A 17,870-nucleotide genomic window follows, 5' to 3' on the forward strand; every position below is an offset into this window, starting at 1 on the left:
CCTACATGCACGTTTGTCATGCACCAATAACTACTCACAGTAGCATAATTGTAGATAGGAAATATAACATGACAGCAAATGCATCACAACTTCAACAATAGAATAGAGAATAACAACATCACTTTAGTCATTAACCAATAATCATCAAATACATCACAATAACTGATTTACATATGTTTCATGACAAGTGGACATTAAGATAATGCTTCCACTTAATGTTTCATTGTCAAGGACATCACCCACCCAACCGTCCACAGTAATTACAATGATATAACAATAACAGTTAAAGCATTGACCAACAAAAAACATACCTAACAACATAATGCCAACATGGCCATTAACCAAAACCAACATGGCCAATACATTAAACTATTTACATTTTTTCAATCAAAAAAATGGCCCTACAGTGCTAACAAAAAAATGACGCATCACATGGTGTACATCCCAAATCAACTTGGATTTGGGTTTTTGCACGTCCTTCTAGTATGTCCAACTTGATGACATTGAGTACAGCGGTATATCTTTTTGTCTTGGTATTGTGACTCATGCCTTGTAATCTTAGGCCTTCCAGGAGCCCGACTTGTGATTGGGGTTGCAGCAAAATTTGATTAGATATATTCTCCATCCTATAGTCATTTAAATTTGGCATGTCAATTGTGACCACCGGAATCATGCACCTCCCATAAATCTTCTGCTGACATGAAAATTTGTACCATCCCTCAATGTAATCATAAATATCACCATGGACAGTTTTCACCGCTGCACAAGCATGCCTACATGGAATCCCCGTCATCTGCCACTCTGCACAACTACAATGGTGCAAGCTGAGACTCACTCGGTGGTGTCCACGTGAGGTTTGGACATTGACATTTCCCCTACCATAATCTGTTGTAATGAACTGCTTACTAACCTCCACATTTTCCTTTACTTTGGTCTCTATCTTTGGCCCTATACAACTCTTCCATTTTGTCATTGCCACACTTGATGCTTGCATCTTTTTCGCAACTTTCTCACGATGCTCATGAATCATTTGGGCTACATTGTGCTTTCTTTCCTTGACCATCCAAGCATTGAATGATTCAGCAATATTGGTGGTTATATTATCCCATCGTTTATATGGGAACTTGCTCACAGCCCACTTATCTACATCCCCATGATTGTTAAGCCAGTCAAATAACTCTGGAGAGAACTCCCTCATTTCTGCCATTGCCTTGTCAAATTCATCGTCAACCCTAGCCCATGCAATTTTATTAAGAAGCATTAATGCATCCTCTTTAGAGCGTGTTCTGCTCCTTTTACCTCTGTTCAATTTCAGCCACTCTGCACTAAAGTTTTCCTTAACGTGCCTATAACAATAAGCATGCCTGTCAGAACCGAACACTGATTGTACAGCTCCTATTATGGCATTATGACGGTCTGAACAATAGTTAATGGCTTTGAGCCAACTATCTTTTTAATCATAGACATAAACCAAGTCCAGTCATCAATTGTCTCTCCTTTACAATAGCCATTGCAAAAGGCAACAGCTCATTATTTGCATCATATGCTGAACCTGCGAGGAGTGTTCCCTTATATGGTCAAGATAAATGAGTTCCGTCAACATACAGAACGGGTCTAGCACCAGCCAAGAAACCCTCTATACAACACCCGTATGCGATGAACACACGCTCAAATCTGTAGTTAGGACCAGCTACCCATTCAGCTACTGTTTTCTCATCGGTTTCCTTCAGCCTTTGGCATATCCATGGTATTAACATATATGAATGTTCAGGTCTACCATGTATGTCTTCTATTGCCTTCTCCTTTGCCCTATATGCCTGTTTATATGTAACATTCAGACCATATTCTGTTTGCAATTTTGTCCTTATTTCACTTGCCCGCTTGTCAACATGGTTCCTCACCTCATCGATAATTATACAGGATGTCATATTAGATCTTGCACACTGTCTAACTTGCAAATTATCTTGGGCACTATGGACATGCTCATTAATGAATGTGGTGACACGAAGATATGGAACATTCTTCCCCAATGCACTTGCACATATTTTCCATGGACAACCTTCCACTTTGCAAATGACAGACATTCTCTCTTTGCTGTTCCTCAAAAATTTAAGCTTAAAGTTATGTGCGATGCTAAACTTGTACAAATACTCCCTAAACAAACCAGCATGTGCAATTTTCTGCCCCATGCCTGTAAAAAGTTCCAACCATTTACTATAGTTCATCTCAGTAATTTGTGCCACTGCATTCCCTCCACTGGAGCTTGGGCCTTCATGCGGGCCATCACTGCCTACATGTGAGCCACTTGAGACTTGATAAGGAATGCATTCAGCAGTACTTTCATGACTCACATGCTCATAATCGTTTCCCAAACTGATATAAGATACAGCCATTTCCTGGCGTGACAATCCCAACCATCTTTCAATTTCGGATCTGCATACATAATAACTACAATTGTTAGCATATTGACAACATCTGTTCCTACATTCACTACATTATCACAGCAAATAGCAACTTACACCAGCAAAGATTTTTTTACTTACATTTGTGTATCAGTCATCTCATGTGGTTCTGTCTCAATTCTGCATGCACGATAACTACATTTGTTAGCATATTCACAACATCTGTTCTTACATTCACTACATTAGCACAGCAAATAGCAACTTACACCAGTAAAGATTTTTTTACTTACATTTGTGCATCAGTCATCTCATGTGGTTCTGTCTCAATTCTGCATGCACGATAACTACATTTGTTAGCATATTGACAACATTGTTCTTACATTCACTACATTAGCACAGCAAATAGCAACTTACACCAGCAAAAATTTTTTTACTTACATTTGCGCATCAGTCATCTCATGTGGTTCTGTCTCAATTCTGCATACACGATAACTACAATTGTTAGCATTTTAACAATATCTGTTCCCACATTAACTACATTAGCACAACAAATAACAACTTCAACCAGAAGAAATTTATAACTTACATTTCTTGATCATTGATTTTATGTCTTTCAGTCTCATTGCCTTTCAATGATACATACACATGCGCAATGATGTCATTATGCACAAAAAGATTTCTAACTCCGCTATCATCAACAAGATTAATTAATGTCCTCTCATCATACTTGACAGTATACTTCATGTCCCAACTGCTACCATCATAACCACTGCATTCTGATATAGTTGCCCTTAAATCTTCAAGTGTCATTCCATCTTTTATCGTTTCTGCATGTACTCTGCCTCCATGATATCTAACTTGACCTTCAGGACTAATAACAAATTCTCCATCTACATGAAAGTAACAAAATAATTCCTTCCCAGGAGTGGAGCCAATATTACAATTCATTGTGCAAGCCAAGCTGAAACAATTGAATAATCATTACGTTAGTTCACCGATAATGATATTTTCTCACTTCTTTAAATAAAGATAAATGACAGTACCTCTTCACTCATTAACAACTTTAGTTTATGCTTTCACACTTTAACATTAGCTATTAACTATAATATCTACCCTATCATAACTGTCATGCCTCAAACTTCAATGTCATGCAATCAGCTTCGACTTTCTCCCAAAAACAATCCTCCATTCCCCAACACTAATCACTGTAAACCCTACCAAAAAGCAACAAACCCCTATGGATAAATGCTTCAGCTCAGGCAAATAAAAATACGAACTTCACTATACCAACGAAACGCTATAAGTACGCATGCTTCGACCTTTGTACGTAACCCCATTTACTGTATCAGCTTCGTCGGAGAAAACGTTGATAGACCCATATTGATAAATGATCATGGTAGGGGATGAAAAGACGAAGATTGTGGTGCACAAAATTACTTCACTTGCTTTTTTCAACCTCATTTAGATTTCAAGACCAAGAACGTGTACCCAACCATACCCACAATCACAATACTTTAAAATGAAGAACAAAACCACCGTGATTAGACCCCAGGATGAATAGACGATAACTGTGGTGTGAGAAATTACTAACCTTGCTTGCTTCAACCAACTTCCAAGGTCCCACCGTCCAACGTTCTCCACCTTTCTGCAGTATAATTCTACAGAGCCATAAGTGTCATCGACATTTCCTTGCTTCAGTATAATTCTTTTTGCTTTTACATCAGAAGGGCGAATTTGTCCATTTGCCCTCATTATACAAATGACAGATTGGGTCAATGACCCAATCTGTCATTTCTACAATTCCAGGACCCAAACTGGAATTGTATATATTGGAGTGGCTTTATCTGTCATTTTCCCTTAAACTTATGGTGGGGAGACAGGTGGATCCCCAACACTAAGTTTACTACGAAAATAAGAAAAAGTAGAACCAGAAAGTGGCTTGGTTAAAATGTCAGCCACTTGATCAATTGCAGGAATATGAAGAACTTCTAGTTGCTTGCATAAGACTTTCTCACGAACGAAGAAAAGATCCAACTCCATATGCTTTGTCCGATGGTGCAAAATAGGATTGTGAGCTAAGTGAACAGTGCTTGGATTGTCACAGAGGACTAATGGCATCTCTGAACATGTAACACATAACTCCGATAATAAAGATTGAAGCCAAAGAACTTCAGCAACAGCAGAGGCAAGACTACGAAATTCTGCTTCTGTGGAAGAACGTGCCACTGTATTTTGCTTCTTAGCACTCCAAGAAATGAGATTCCCTCCAAAATAAACACAATATCCTGAAGTTGAACGCCTGTCATCAACATCAGTTGCCCAGTCTGCGTCTGAAAAGGCTATCAGTTGAAGGGACTGAGGTTTGTGTAGAGTGAGACCATAGGATATGGTCCCTTTAAGGTAACGGAGGATTCGCTTTACCGCTGTCCAGTGATTTTCAGATGGATTCTGCATGTATTGACAAACTTTATTAACACTGAAAGCTATTTCAGGTCTTGTAATGGTGGCATACTGTAAAGCACCAACAATAGACCGATAAAGATGAGGGTCAGCCATTGGAGAGGAATCAGATTGAGAAAGTTTGAAACCAGAGGTCATAGGCGTCTTTACTGGTTTACAATTAGACATACCAGCACGAGTAAGTAGATCCGTGACATATTTTTTTTGAGATAGCAAGAGACTACCCATAGAGCCTTTTTGAACCTCAATACCTAGAAAGTAATTCAGATCACCAAGATCTTTCAGAGCAAATTCATCATTAAGTTGGGACTTGAGTTTCTGAATTAGTGTGGAGGAGCTACCAGCAATGATAATATCATCCACATAAGCAAGCACATAGATGACTGCTGAAGAAGACCTCATGATAAACAAAGAGGGATCACAACGACTTGGCACAAAACCAAACTTTTGTAGAGCAGTAGTTAATCTGTGAAACCAAGCACGAGGTGCCTGTTTGAGACCATAGAGAGCTTTGTGTAACTTGCAAACTAGATGAGGATTGTTATTATCCTCAAAGCCAGGAGGTTGCTTCATGTAAACATCTTCTTCTAACACACCATTTAAGAATGCATTATTCACATCAATTTGTGAAATAGACCAGTCATTAAACAAAGCAATAGTAAGAACTGTTCGAATAGTTGCAGGTTTGACAACAGGGGAAAATGTTTCATTATAATCAAAACCATAGGTTTGATGAAACCCTTTAGCAACTAGACGAGCTTTATATTTGTCAAGAGTACCATCTTGTTTTTCCTTCTTCCTCCAGACCCATTTGCAACCAATAACAGGATGATTAGATGGTGGTGGAACAAGGGACCAGGTTTTGTTGTTTAGTAAGGCTTGATATTCAGATTTCATGGCATCATACCAATTAGAATCTTTGAGAGCAGATTTCACAGAAGTAGGTATAGGAGATATAGAGGAGGTGGTGAAGAGTTTGGGTTTGAGGATACCAGATTTTGACCTTGTTTGCATTGGATGACAGGATACTACAGGCTGTGCCATTGAAGTAGATAAAGGAGACAAGGTAGATGGAACAAGGTGTGCCTCATTAGCAGAATTAGAGGTGTTAGGAATTGAAGAAGAGGAGGAAGTAGAAGGAGAAGATGATGAAGAAACAGCTGGAAGAATATGTGAGTATGAGGGAGAAAAGGAGTGAGGTGTAGAGGTAACAGTATGAGACAAAGAAGTAACAGGTACAAGAGGAATATGAGATGGAGTGATAGACCCATAGTGAGAAACAAGAGCAGAAGAAGTAGGAGAAGGCTTTGCACGATAAGGAAAGGATTGTTCATGAAATTTAACATCTCTAGAGATATAAATTCGCCCAGAAGGAGCCAAACATTTGTACCCTTTGTAATGAGAACAATAACCAAGGAAAGTACACTCAACAGATCGAAAAGACAATTTATGAGAATTGTAAGGACGTAATAATGGATAGCAGGTATAGCCAAACACTTTTAAGTGAGTGTAATCAGGTGTAGTGTGGAAAAGTTTAGTAAAAGGGATTTCAAAATTAATAGCTGAAGAAGGAACTCGATTAATGAGATAGGTGGCAGTTAAAAAGGCATCAGACCAAAAGGTAAGAGGTAAGTTAGCATGAGCTAGTAAGGTTAGACCAGTATCAACAATATGTCTATGTCTTCGTTCAACAGTACCCATTTGAGTATGAGTATAAGGACAGGACAAACGATGGACAATACCATTTTGAAGTAAAAAGGGATCAAAGGCTTTAAACTCACCACCTCCATCAGTTTGCAGAGACTTGATTTTGTAGTCAAGTTGATTTTCAATCATAGTTTTAAATTGAATAAAGGCAGATAGAGCAGCAGCTTTATTTTTAAGAGGGTATAGCCAAATGAATTTAGAAAAGGCATCAACAAAGGCAATGTAGTAAGTGAAACCAGAGGAAGAAACACAGGGAGATGGGCCCCATAAATCAGCAAAAATTAGCTCAAGAGGCTTAGTATATACAGATTTAGAAGGGGGAGAGGGATTGCGATGGAGTTTACCAAGACAACAAGAAGAACAGAAAAATTGAGAAACATCTTTATTAGAATCAACTTTTCCAAGCTTACAATCTTTGATAAGTCTGTTAACAATTGAAAAGGAAGCATGTCCTAAACGAAAGTGCCATAAGGCAACCAAATCAGAAGGAGGTGAAGAGGTGACATCAATAGTGCGTTCAAGTGTTTGTGATTGTGGCACAGTGGTGGTTGAACTGTGCTGTCCATTACACGTATTACAAGGAACAGAAGTGGAACAAGTAGCAGAAACAGTAAACAGACGAGCTTGATCAGAAGATACTTGCGGAGAAGAATTGCGAAGATTGTCCAAATGCAAAGGAGGAAGGGAGTCAAAATAATAGAGACCATCACTTCTGCGATGTCCCTGAAGCAGGATTTGATGAGTTCCCTGAGATTTAATGTAACACCAGTATGGGTGAAATTCAAAATAGACATTATTGTCAATAGCTATTCGGGAAACACTCATTAAGTTATTAGCCATATCCAAGCCATGTCAATACTCATCTCAACCTTCCACCATGCCAAGTCCCCTTCTGCCATCGATCAGGTAACTAGATCTCAACTCACCGTCTCCCAATTCACTACCAGTGATTAACAAGGTTAATTGAGCATGAGCCGGGATAAGATCTGGTGTTTTTCTCTTTCTTTGTGAGGAAATCATTCTAAACTCTAACTTTAAAAACCTACAGAGAACATTTGCTAGGTACACAGAACGAACTGCTTTTGAGAGGCCCCTTACTAGTGGTGTTGCTTATGCTGTGAGGGTGCTTCATTCTGAAAGGGAACAATTCGAGAAGCAACATGGTTGGACCATTAAGAGGATGGATACCCTTGAGCAGAACCCCATTCATGAGGATGACTATGCTCCTGAGGCATTGGAGCCTTCCCTAGTTCGAGAAGAATATGCTCCTGTCGTTTTTGCACAGGATACAATTTCCCATGTTATTTCTGTTGATGTGCTGTCCGGAAAGGTGGGTTTCTTTTGCATCTTCTCTGATAACGTTTCTGAAGCGTTTGTTGAATTTGTGTTTTTACATGTCAAAAGTACACTTAAACCATTTCATGTTTAATGCTCCCTCCCTTTTTGCCGGGGCGCATTTTCTTTTGGTATTGCTTATTTCAGTGGGACTACAGTTTTGGAAAATAATAATATACATGAATAATCTCTGTTTTCGTGCATTTCACTAAGCTACTCCTTTTTTCAATTACATCTATGTCGCCTACATTTTGAGTTATGACTCTTATTGGCTTGTTCATGAACAGGAAGATCGTGAAAATGTTTTGCGTGCCAGAGAGTTAGGGAAAGGAGTTTTAACCGCTCCTTTTAGGCTACTCAAAACAAATCATCTTGGAGTTATCCTCACCTTTGCAGTTTACAACACAGATCTTCCATCAAATGCAACCTCAAATGAAAGGATTCAAGCAACAAATGGGTAGGTATGAATTTAAGAACTCATTGGGATCTGACATTGTTAAATTTTTGAACATCAACATAGCTTATTTTCAGTGGCAGTTATAGCTCTGAAGCGACTAATCTGCTTTGCTGGATGACTTATTTTTGCTTTAAAATTTAGGAATAAGCAATTTATGCATGCTGTTTATGTTAGGGAGAGCTTTAATGTTTAGCCACTGTTTCGCAGGTATCTTGGTGGCGTCTTTGATATTGAGTCATTGGTTGAAAAATTACTTCAACAACTAGCTAGCAAGCAAACTGTGATTGTTAATGTGTATGATACTACTAATCATACCCACCCGATTCCAATGTATGGTTCAAACGTATCAGATGATGGATTCTATCATGTTAGTTCCCTGAACTTTGGAGATCCTTTTCGGAAGCATGAGATGCACTGTAGGTAACTGATATGATGCACAAGGAGTCTGATGTCTTTATAATCCCTTGCTCTCAGGCATACTTTTTAGCATGATGATGCTTCTTTAGAATTAAAAAAATGTATCCAGTGTGACGGGATTAGCCCATATAAGATGATGTCAGATTCTTGAGTCTCATGAGGTTTTGCCATTAGCACTACCAAACTAGGTATTTTTTTTTTAAAATAAAATTTTACTGTTCCCCTTTTTCAGGGTTTGCTAGTCTCAATCTCTAATTTCATATATTTGTTTATTGCAATAATTGAAATGGGGAAGTCATCTAAATATATGAAGCAAGTCATCTAAATATATGAACTATGGATTCTGGCACAGGTTCAAACAGAAACCTCCGTGGCCCTGGTTGGCAATAGCCACATCAATTGGCATCCTTGTTATTACGCTCCTTGTGGGTCATATTTTTCATGCTACTGTGAATCGAATTGCTAAAGTGGAGGATGATTACCGTGAGATGATGGAACTTAAAAAACGAGCTGAGGTAGCTGATGTTGCCAAATCCCAGGTATGTGATCCCATTTTCTTTGTAACAGCTCAAGGCCTCATATTTGTTCTGTTTGAGGAGGACTAACCAAATATTGATGCTGTAGTTTCTGGCCATCGTTTCTCATGAGATCCGAACACCAATGAATGGTGTTCTTGGTAAGTAGCTAAAAACTCTGAGACTTGTCTTAAATTGCCAAGGTTGCACACGAACATCAGACAAATTGAAGCTTCTGCTTTGTGTACTGACCTCACTCTAAAATTGAACATTCAGGAATGTTGCACTTGCTTATGGACACAGATCTAGATGTAACACAGAAAGAATATGTCAGAACAGCACAGGGTAGTGGAAAAGCTCTAGTATCGCTTATAAATGAGGTTTTGGACCAGGCAAAGATTGAATCTGGTAAGCTTGAGCTTGAGGCAGTGCTATTTGACATACGAGCAGTTTTGGATGATGTGTTGTCACTATTCTCTGAGAAATCTCAAGAAAAGGGAGTAGAGGTAATTTTTTTTTTTTGGGCTTTCTGTGGTTGAACTTTCTTCACGTTGTTAATTATAAAATGTACACTGTATAAGTAAGCTCTTCCTAATTTATTTATTTATTTTTTTGGAAGAACAGTTGGCAGTGTATGTCTCAGATAAGGTTCCTGAACTGCTTGTGGGTGATCCAGGAAGGTTTCGGCAAATAATTACAAATCTCATGGGCAATTCAATTAAGGTATGTCTTGGCTGTACCAATAGAAAATTTATAGAGATAAGAAAATATGCATCATTAGATTTTATCAAACTTCTTCCCATTTTTTATTTTGCAGAAAATTGCTTCCCTGTTATGATGTAAAGTTATTTTGGTGCCTTGGATGTTTTTTTTTTTTAAATGTCCTATTCCTCATGGGATAAAATGGGTGGAATGAAATTTATTTAGAGATCTACCATAGTCACCTCCTAATCAGTTAATATAATTTCATAAAATATTTTCAAAAATGAACTTAGTTTTCCGTTGTTCCAACCAACTGTAGTTATCAAAAGAGCTAAAGTGAGAAGTGTTTTTTAATAGCTCATAATGGAATCTGATTTGGTAATTCTTTGGCAGTTCACAGAGAAAGGGCACATATTTGTCACTGTCCATCTTATTGAGGACGTTGTCAATTCCATCGAAGTTGCAACAGCAAAGAATACCCTGAGTGGCTTTCCTGTTGCTGATAGATGTCAAAGTTGGAAAGGATTCAATTCTGTTGGTCAAGAAGGACCTCTGGGTTCTTTCTCATCTTCCTCTTCTGATCGCATTACTCTCATTGCATCTGTTGAAGATACAGGCGAAGGAATTCCTCAAGAAGCCCAATCCCACATCTTCACTCCATTCATGCAGGTTGGTCCTTCTGTCTCCAGAAAACATGGGGGAACAGGTATTGGGCTGAGCATCAGCAAGTGCTTGGTTGGCCTCATGCATGGGGAAATTGGATTTGAGCTGTCCAAAGATTGAATCTACTTTCACATTTACTGCTGTCTTCAATGAATCCCCTATTTCAACTGATGGTAAAACTCAGCAAATTAAGAACCAACCTAACCTTGCATCCTCAGAATTTCAGGGCATGACCACACTTGTTATAGACCCTAGACCTGTCAGAGCTGAAGTGTTGAGGTATCACATTAAACGGCTTGGCATTCATGTTCAAATAGCTTCGGATTTAAATCAAGGTTTGTCTGTCATAAGCAAGGGGGATATGGTTATCGATATGATCTTAGTTGAGCACAAAGTCTGGGATGGAGATTCTGGTGTTTCATCTCAATTTATCGGTAAGATGAGGAAAATTGACGGCAGGGATCCTCCAAAGCTGTTCGTTCTTGTTAATTCTAGCAGCTCTTCCAGAACAAGTTCCATAACATTGGGTGTCAATAATCCAACTGTCATTGTAAAACCTCTGAGAGCAAGCATGCTTGCTGCTACATTACAGCGAGCCTTGGGGGTGGGGAACAAGGGGAATCCTCGAAATGGGGAGCTTCCAAGTTTGTCTCTCTGCCATCTTTTGCGTGGGAGAAAAATCCTCATTGTAGACGACAATAGTGTGAATCGAATAGTAGCAGCTGGTGCTTTAAAAAAGTATGGAGCTGATGTGGTCTGTGTTAACAGTGGAAAAGATGCCATCTCTATGCTGAAGCCGCCTCATCAATTTGATGCCTGTTTTATGGATATTCAAATGCCAGAAATGGATGGGTATGCAACAACAGAACTTTTTTTAATGGATGTGACTTTGTAATTAAACTGAAAATATTAATTGTCTATCCTCTACTTTTATTACTTTTACAATAAATGATAATACAACATTTAACTTGTACATTATATGCTGATGTAAAACCTTGTTTCAACAGGTTTGAAGCTACTAGGATGATTCGGGAGATGGAACGTGTAAACAGAGGAGAAGTGCCCGTGGAAACCTTGGAAAATACTTCAAACTGCCACATGCCCATTTTGGCTATGACTGCAGACGTGATTCAGGCAACGCAAGAGGAATGCCTGAAGTGTGGAATGGATGGATATGTTTCGAAACCATTTGAAGCCGAACAGCTTTATCAGGAAGTTTCACGGTGTTTCCAATCCACTTCATGAGAGAATACCATTCAGAAAATCAGAGATTTGCAATGGACGCATTGCTGCCTGTTTTCCAGGACACTCACAAGCTTGCAAATAGTTTCACAAGTTTCCTGACAGAAGTTCTCCATTTATCCAATGATGACCAATGAAAACTGTAGCTCTCTACTTTGAAAGCTTGATGGTTTTCTTCCACAAGAGGATGAAGAAAGTAAACTAACAGAAAGAAGTTGAAGCAATTTATTGTTTGTGGGGAAAAAAGGGTGACGATCCTGAACTGTGGAATGGACTAGCCTGCATTTTTAATCATCTGTTCCATTGTCTTTTTGATGTGCATGAGGATTCATGGCTTAAAATTTGCTTTTTCCTTTGTGGCAGGGAGTGTACATAGGAGTCAAAGTTTGATTGACTGAAATTGAGTTTGAATTGGTGGTTGTTATGGTATGGAAACCTGTTGGTTCTTCCTTGTGCTTCCATTGAGCACAAGGTCCAAGGAGAATCGAGGAATTGGGTCGGGTGTAAAATACTGGAGAATACAGGTTCTGGGGGTCACATCTTGAGCGTGTGATGATAAAAAATGACAGTTCTTTTGGGGAGTCTCTGTCCTGGGAGTTCTGATGTATGTGTATATTTATTAGTAGTGATCAATTAGCTACTGATCAATAGAGGAGTGGAAGTGCACCAATGTGTATGGCTTGAAATAAAAATATAGATTCATGCTCATGACTCTATTCCTGTTTGGAATCACTTTTTATGAGCTTAAAGTGAGCTTAAATTATAAAATAAGCTAGATTGCAGCAGAGGCCTGTTTGGTTTCACTTATACATGATTGGGCTTATGGAAAAAGCCCCTGATAAAACGCTCGATTCTGATAAGCTCAAGAAAGGAGCTTATTGCTTAGCCCAGAAGAGCTTCTCGCGGGAAAAAAAAAGGGTGTCAGATGCTCAGTTGTCTTTTTCCTCTCCCATTTTCATTTCCGGGTCTCCGTCTCACACAAGTCGTCTTTTTCCTCTCCCATTTTCGTGCCTGTTCCTATTTTCCTCTCCCATTCTCTCTTGCCGCCGTGAGCTGAAGGTCCCTCTCTGGTCGCCGTGAGCACTATCGTGCGCTTCGAGTCGTGGGTGTGAGGTGTCCGTGGTCGGCTGGAGGTGCTTCTTCCTTGCAAGTGCGAGCTGGTCCCGCCGTCTGCAACCGAGGTCGCCGCCGTCTGCCTGTGGTTTCGAGCTGTGCGTCCGAGCTGTGCGTCGATCTTGTCTTGCGAGTCTGATACACGGTGGGATCTATCTCTAGCTGCCTTCGATTCGGTTGATCTATTACAGGTTGGTGATTACAATTTTTTCTTTCTTTTCTGGTTTGATTCTTGGTCGGATTTGCTGTCGCCGGTGGAAGTGAAGAGTTCTCCGTCGCCGGTGTTCGGTTTATGATTTTTTCGGTCTGGTTTGTTGCGGTGCTTTGTTTCTGTCGCCGGTGGAAGTCAAGTGTTCTCCGTCGCCGGTGATTTTTTCGGTCGGTTTATGATAATTGATTTGTTTTCCTTCTGGTTGTCCGACGGCTTGCTGGTGGTTTTGTGAATTAACGGGGAGCAGAACGTAGATGGTGTATACGTGATGAATCATTTATTTTTTTTTTGGTGAAAACGTGGTGATCATTCTGGATATTGTATAAGTGCGCATGAGCTTGTGTATATGTGTATATCAGAGTGTTACACTGATTATTGGGTTGCAATGGTCCTGGAATTTTGAAAGAAAAATGTACAAAAAAACAAAATTTTTTATGTGAAATAGATTGAAGTGTATATCAGAGTGTTACGCTGATCATTCAGTGGTTTTATGTGAAATAGACTAAAGAAAGTAATTTGATAACAATTTTTTAGTCATTATAATGCTGGTTTTTAATAATGTAATTAACTACTGAATTGTCTTCCCTAATTAAATTTCTATTAAATAAGTCATTATTAATTAAGTTTCTGTTAAAATATGGCAGTTCTAATTGAAAGATGAACAATTTTTTTTTCAAACAATAAGAAAAACAATTGATTAATTGAGTTTTTGAATAAGAAAGCAAAATAGTTTTTGCAATTATAATGTGTTAATTAATATTTGACGATTTCATAATAATAATTGGAGTTTTGATAACAAATGCATTTACAATAATATTAAGAAAATAGTATATATGTTTGTTTGGTGATTACATAATGTGGCTTTTATTATTATATATTTAGGGTTTTGGTTGATTTAGTTAGTTTTGTTTCCATCAAAAGGATAAAGAAATGGACAATGATAAGGGAAAAGCGACATGGGATCCTTACACGACAAAGATTCTAATCGATGTTTGTGCCGAGCAAATAGTGCACAAGGAACGACAAGGAACATCATTTACAACGCCTGGTTGGGGAAAAATTGAAAAGAACTTTCAAGAAAGGAGTGGGAGAATGTATGACAGAAGGCAATTGAAGAATAGATTTGATATATTGCGAAAAGATTGGAAATTGTGGGATAAACTGATGTCTGGAGAGACTGGGATTGGTTATGATGTAGCCACAAATAGGATTTTAGCCTCCGATGAGTGGTGGCAACGAAAATTACTGGTAATTATTTCCGTTGGTTGAGTTTTAATTTTGAATATCCGTTACGACTTTGTTTGATTTTGCCTAATTATGTTAATGTAATGTAGGTTGACCCTAATTTCAAGAAATTTAGATATCAGGGGTTGATGTTTGCATCAGAGCTGCAGAAAATATTCAAAGATGTTGTGGCTTCGGGAGAGTATATGTATGCACCATCAGCCTCACAGCCCCAGTCGACACTTGTGACACAGGCTGGTACAGAAGAGGAGGAGGATGTTTATAGAGTTGGCCTGGACCAACAGGAAGGGTCAGGGGACAGTGAAGATGGAAATTTTGGAGTTGACCCAACAGCCACTGCAGGATTCACCGATGACTTTGCCGGTTGCAACTTAAACACCCCTGCGAGTACTGGACCAAGTGGCTCAGGAAGCTATGGAAAGAGGAAGAGGGGTGAGACATCTGATGTAAAGAAGAAGAAAAAAGTTTCCGCGTCTACTAAAATTTCTGATAGTCTTAGTGTTATAGCAGCTGCTTCTGACAAGCGAGCAGCGGCACTGGTTGAAGATCCCCAAGTAGTTGACAAGGTTTTAGCACACCTGACTACCGTTGAGGAGCTTAATGATGATCCCCAACTATATTATGCATGTGCCAAGATGCTTACGCGGTTGAGGTGGGCTAGGCGAGCCTATTTGGGGTTTATGCATGATAGAAGGAAGTTGTTGGCGTGGTTAATACCGGCAGCACAAGATCCAGACACATGGAAGTAGGCACCTCTAGAATAGGATTTAGTTGTTGCACTTGTTAACTTGACATGTTTGCTGTTTGAACCTGAACTGATGTGACTTGTTGTAGGAACTTTAGTAATGACTATGTAATATATTTATACTAATTTCTAATTGTCATCTATGTGTTTGGTTTTTCTGTTTGTAGTGTGAAAATTATTTACATGGGGTTTAGTGTAGTCCTTATAATGCTTACACTTTGTTGTTATTATAGTTACAGGGTTAACTCCAAAAATGGCTAATTGGAATGATGATTCACAGTGGAATGAAGATACTGTGAGGGATTGGGATGATGATTCACCATGGAATGAGGATACTTTGAGGGATTGGAATGATGATTCACAGTGGAATGAAGATGACCATGACAGACGGTTATCCATGATTAATGAGGAATTAACACAATATGAAGCAGTAGGTGCATTGGTTGGTCATTACTGCGAAATGTATATGTTTAAACAACCCTGTAGAACTAGTGAGCAAACAGGAAATTTATGGGTACAAGACATTATGAATGGGCATGATGATCAATGTCCTGAAATGTTTAGAGTGGATAAACATGTTTTCCACCTCTTATGTACTAAATTGGAGGAACATGGTTTGCGAAAGTCTAGGTACATAGGAATTGAAGAAGTGGTCGCGATGTTTTTAAATACGATTGCACATGGACAATGTAATAGGATGATCCAGGAACGATTTCAACGTTCAGGGGAAACTGTAAGTAGGCACTTTCACAATGTACTACAAGCTTGCCTTAGCCTATCAAGTGAACTCATTCGACCTGTAGATCCTACATTTCGTGGAACTCATAGAAAAATTGAGAATGATCCACGTTATTATCCATTTTTTAAGGATGCAATCGGAGCAATTGATGGTACTCACATATCGTGTGTTGTCCCCGCTGCAAAACGAGATAGATTTATTGGCAGAAAGGGAAATCCATCACAAAATGTCATGGCTGTATGTGATTGGGATATGTGTTTCACTTTTGTCTTGGCAGGATGGGAGGGATCTGCACATGATGCTCGTATATTTGATAGCGCTATTACAAATTCATCTCTAAATTTCCCTCATCCACCTCCAGGTATATGTTTATATGTTCCAATCATGCACGTTTTTAATTATTTTATATTTTCATTCATTTCATAACGTCTGAAATTGTTTCATGAATCTTTAGGGAAATATTACTTGGTTGATGCGGGATATCCAACACCAAATGGATATCTAGGTCCATACAGATCTGAGCGCTACCACCTTCCGGACTTCCGACGACAAGTAGGATTCCGAAATAGTAACGAAGCCTTCAATTATTATCATTCCAGTTTAAGGTGCACAATAGAAAGAACATTCGGTGTCTGGAAGAATAGATTTCAAATCCTACGAAATATGCGCAGTTACGACTTCCAAACACAAGTGTACTTGGTTTGTGCAACAATGGCCATTCATAACCTTATAAGGAGACATTCAAGCTCTGACTTCTATTTTCAACAAGCTGAAGATGGTAATGTAATTGGCGAACATGATCAGACTGAAGCTAGTCAACCATCACCTTCAAATGTCAATTCACAGTCTTCATCTCATATGAATCGCGTCCGTGATGCAATCAGAGACCAAATTATCCATAGCTTATCAATTAATTAATTATGTAATATTATTATTTCATTTCACTTTGTCGCAATACTACTAATTGGAGTTCAAAACAGTTTTATCCGTTCAAATTATGTTTTGCTTTTATTTGCCTAATATTTTTTATGATTTCTCTAAATTTTTCAATTTTAATTCACTCTAAATTTCACCTCTTCATTATATTATCTCAATTCTTTTTTTTTTTTTCATGTTTCACTTTATATTTCAAATATTTTTTGATTTTTTAAATATTTTATAATTTAATCCACTCATTAAATTTTATTTCTTCATATTATTTTATTTTAATTTTATTGTATTGTCTTAAATCAATTTTTCATCATGTTTCATTATTTATTAAAACTCATGCCCATTTTGGTAATTTTTCAGCCAAAATTACTTTTACTCAACTATAATCCAAACAAGCTTTTTCCAATCTCATTTTTGTAAACTAGCTTATCTGAACTCCAATCCAAACACAATTCAGCTTATCCAATTTAACTTTTACCAACTTCACTTTTCCATAAGCTACTTTTTCTATAAGCTGCTTTTCCAATCGCTATTCCAAACGGACCCTTAGTTGCTCCTAACGCAGCCGGAGTTTCCATCCCTCTCTGTATATTAGTTGAGTAAATCGACCATTTTTTGGGGTCAATCTGTAAAGTCTCAGTTCCAAAATCCCTTTGGATTTGTTCTCTTTCTTTTTGACTAACAGTATCATTCTGATGAGCAACAAGCTTAGGGAGATGCCGTACAAACGACCATCCCTATTATTATGTATATTTAATTTTTCATGTGCCACTGGCAGCGGTATGCTGCAAACACTTGAGGTGAATGAAAAGCCCTTTTAACTAATCTTTATGTGTGATCAACATGGGTGATAAGTTTTTATTTTTCCAAGCCTTTGTTTGGATGGAAATGGAGGAAGATAAATTGAGAATGAAGGAAAAAATGCTATGAAAATGATTTGGTTTTACGCCAAATTGGTATGAAAGTAGACCCTTGATTCGTCTGTTG

At 38.4% G+C, this 17,870-nt stretch overlaps 3 protein-coding genes across 3 annotated transcripts; 1 reads left to right on the plus strand and 2 right to left on the minus strand.

Moving 5' to 3' along the window:
- Nucleotides 1-713: 713 nt before the first annotated feature.
- Nucleotides 714-2,709, minus strand: LOC114735583 (uncharacterized; the record flags this gene model as incomplete). The annotated part of the gene is made up of 4 exons (XM_028923274.1): nucleotides 2,693-2,709; nucleotides 2,544-2,582; nucleotides 1,606-2,433; nucleotides 714-1,445 (listed from the first exon to the last, which is right to left on the minus strand). Coding segments are annotated over exons 1-4 (1,616 nt in total), but the record flags the coding sequence as incomplete, so codon positions are not given.
- Nucleotides 2,710-2,810: 101 nt separating this feature from the next.
- Nucleotides 2,811-3,353, minus strand: LOC114735582 (uncharacterized). The gene is made up of 2 exons (XM_028923273.1): nucleotides 2,989-3,353; nucleotides 2,811-2,879 (listed from the first exon to the last, which is right to left on the minus strand). Exons 1-2 carry the CDS (start codon nucleotides 3,348-3,350, stop codon nucleotides 2,837-2,839), a joined length of 405 nt encoding a protein of 134 aa, XP_028779106.1. The 5' UTR covers nucleotides 3,351-3,353; the 3' UTR covers nucleotides 2,811-2,836.
- A 3,933-nt stretch (nucleotides 3,354-7,286) lies between these two features.
- Nucleotides 7,287-11,992, plus strand: LOC114735579 (histidine kinase 3-like). Its single transcript, XM_028923272.1, is given in 12 exon segments — nucleotides 7,287-7,311; nucleotides 7,399-7,475; nucleotides 7,618-7,899; nucleotides 8,192-8,361; nucleotides 8,569-8,781; nucleotides 9,131-9,317; nucleotides 9,403-9,454; nucleotides 9,570-9,799; nucleotides 9,918-10,016; nucleotides 10,389-10,759; nucleotides 10,761-11,510; nucleotides 11,666-11,992. Coding segments are annotated over 12 exon segments (2,694 nt in total). The 3' UTR covers nucleotides 11,904-11,992.
- The last annotated feature ends 5,878 nt before the right edge of the window (nucleotides 11,993-17,870 follow it).

This window comes from Neltuma alba, unplaced genomic scaffold, assembly GCF_004799145.2.
Source record: "Neltuma alba isolate B1F8T4 unplaced genomic scaffold, ASM479914v2 tig00013236_pilon, whole genome shotgun sequence".
NCBI classification, from domain to species: Eukaryota; Viridiplantae; Streptophyta; class Magnoliopsida; order Fabales; family Fabaceae; genus Neltuma; species Neltuma alba.

What these genes read in the sequence shown, in the direction of transcription:
- LOC114735582 (XM_028923273.1), bottom strand. Translation starts at nt 3,350, where the DNA reads ATGAATTGTAATATTGGCTCCACTCCTGGGAAGGAATTATTTTGTTAC. An exon ending in AAAATCAATGATCAAGAAAT is followed by an intron (nt 2,880 to 2,988) that starts GTAAGTTATAAA and finishes TCGTGTATGCAG; the next exon opens with AATTGAGACAGAACCACATG.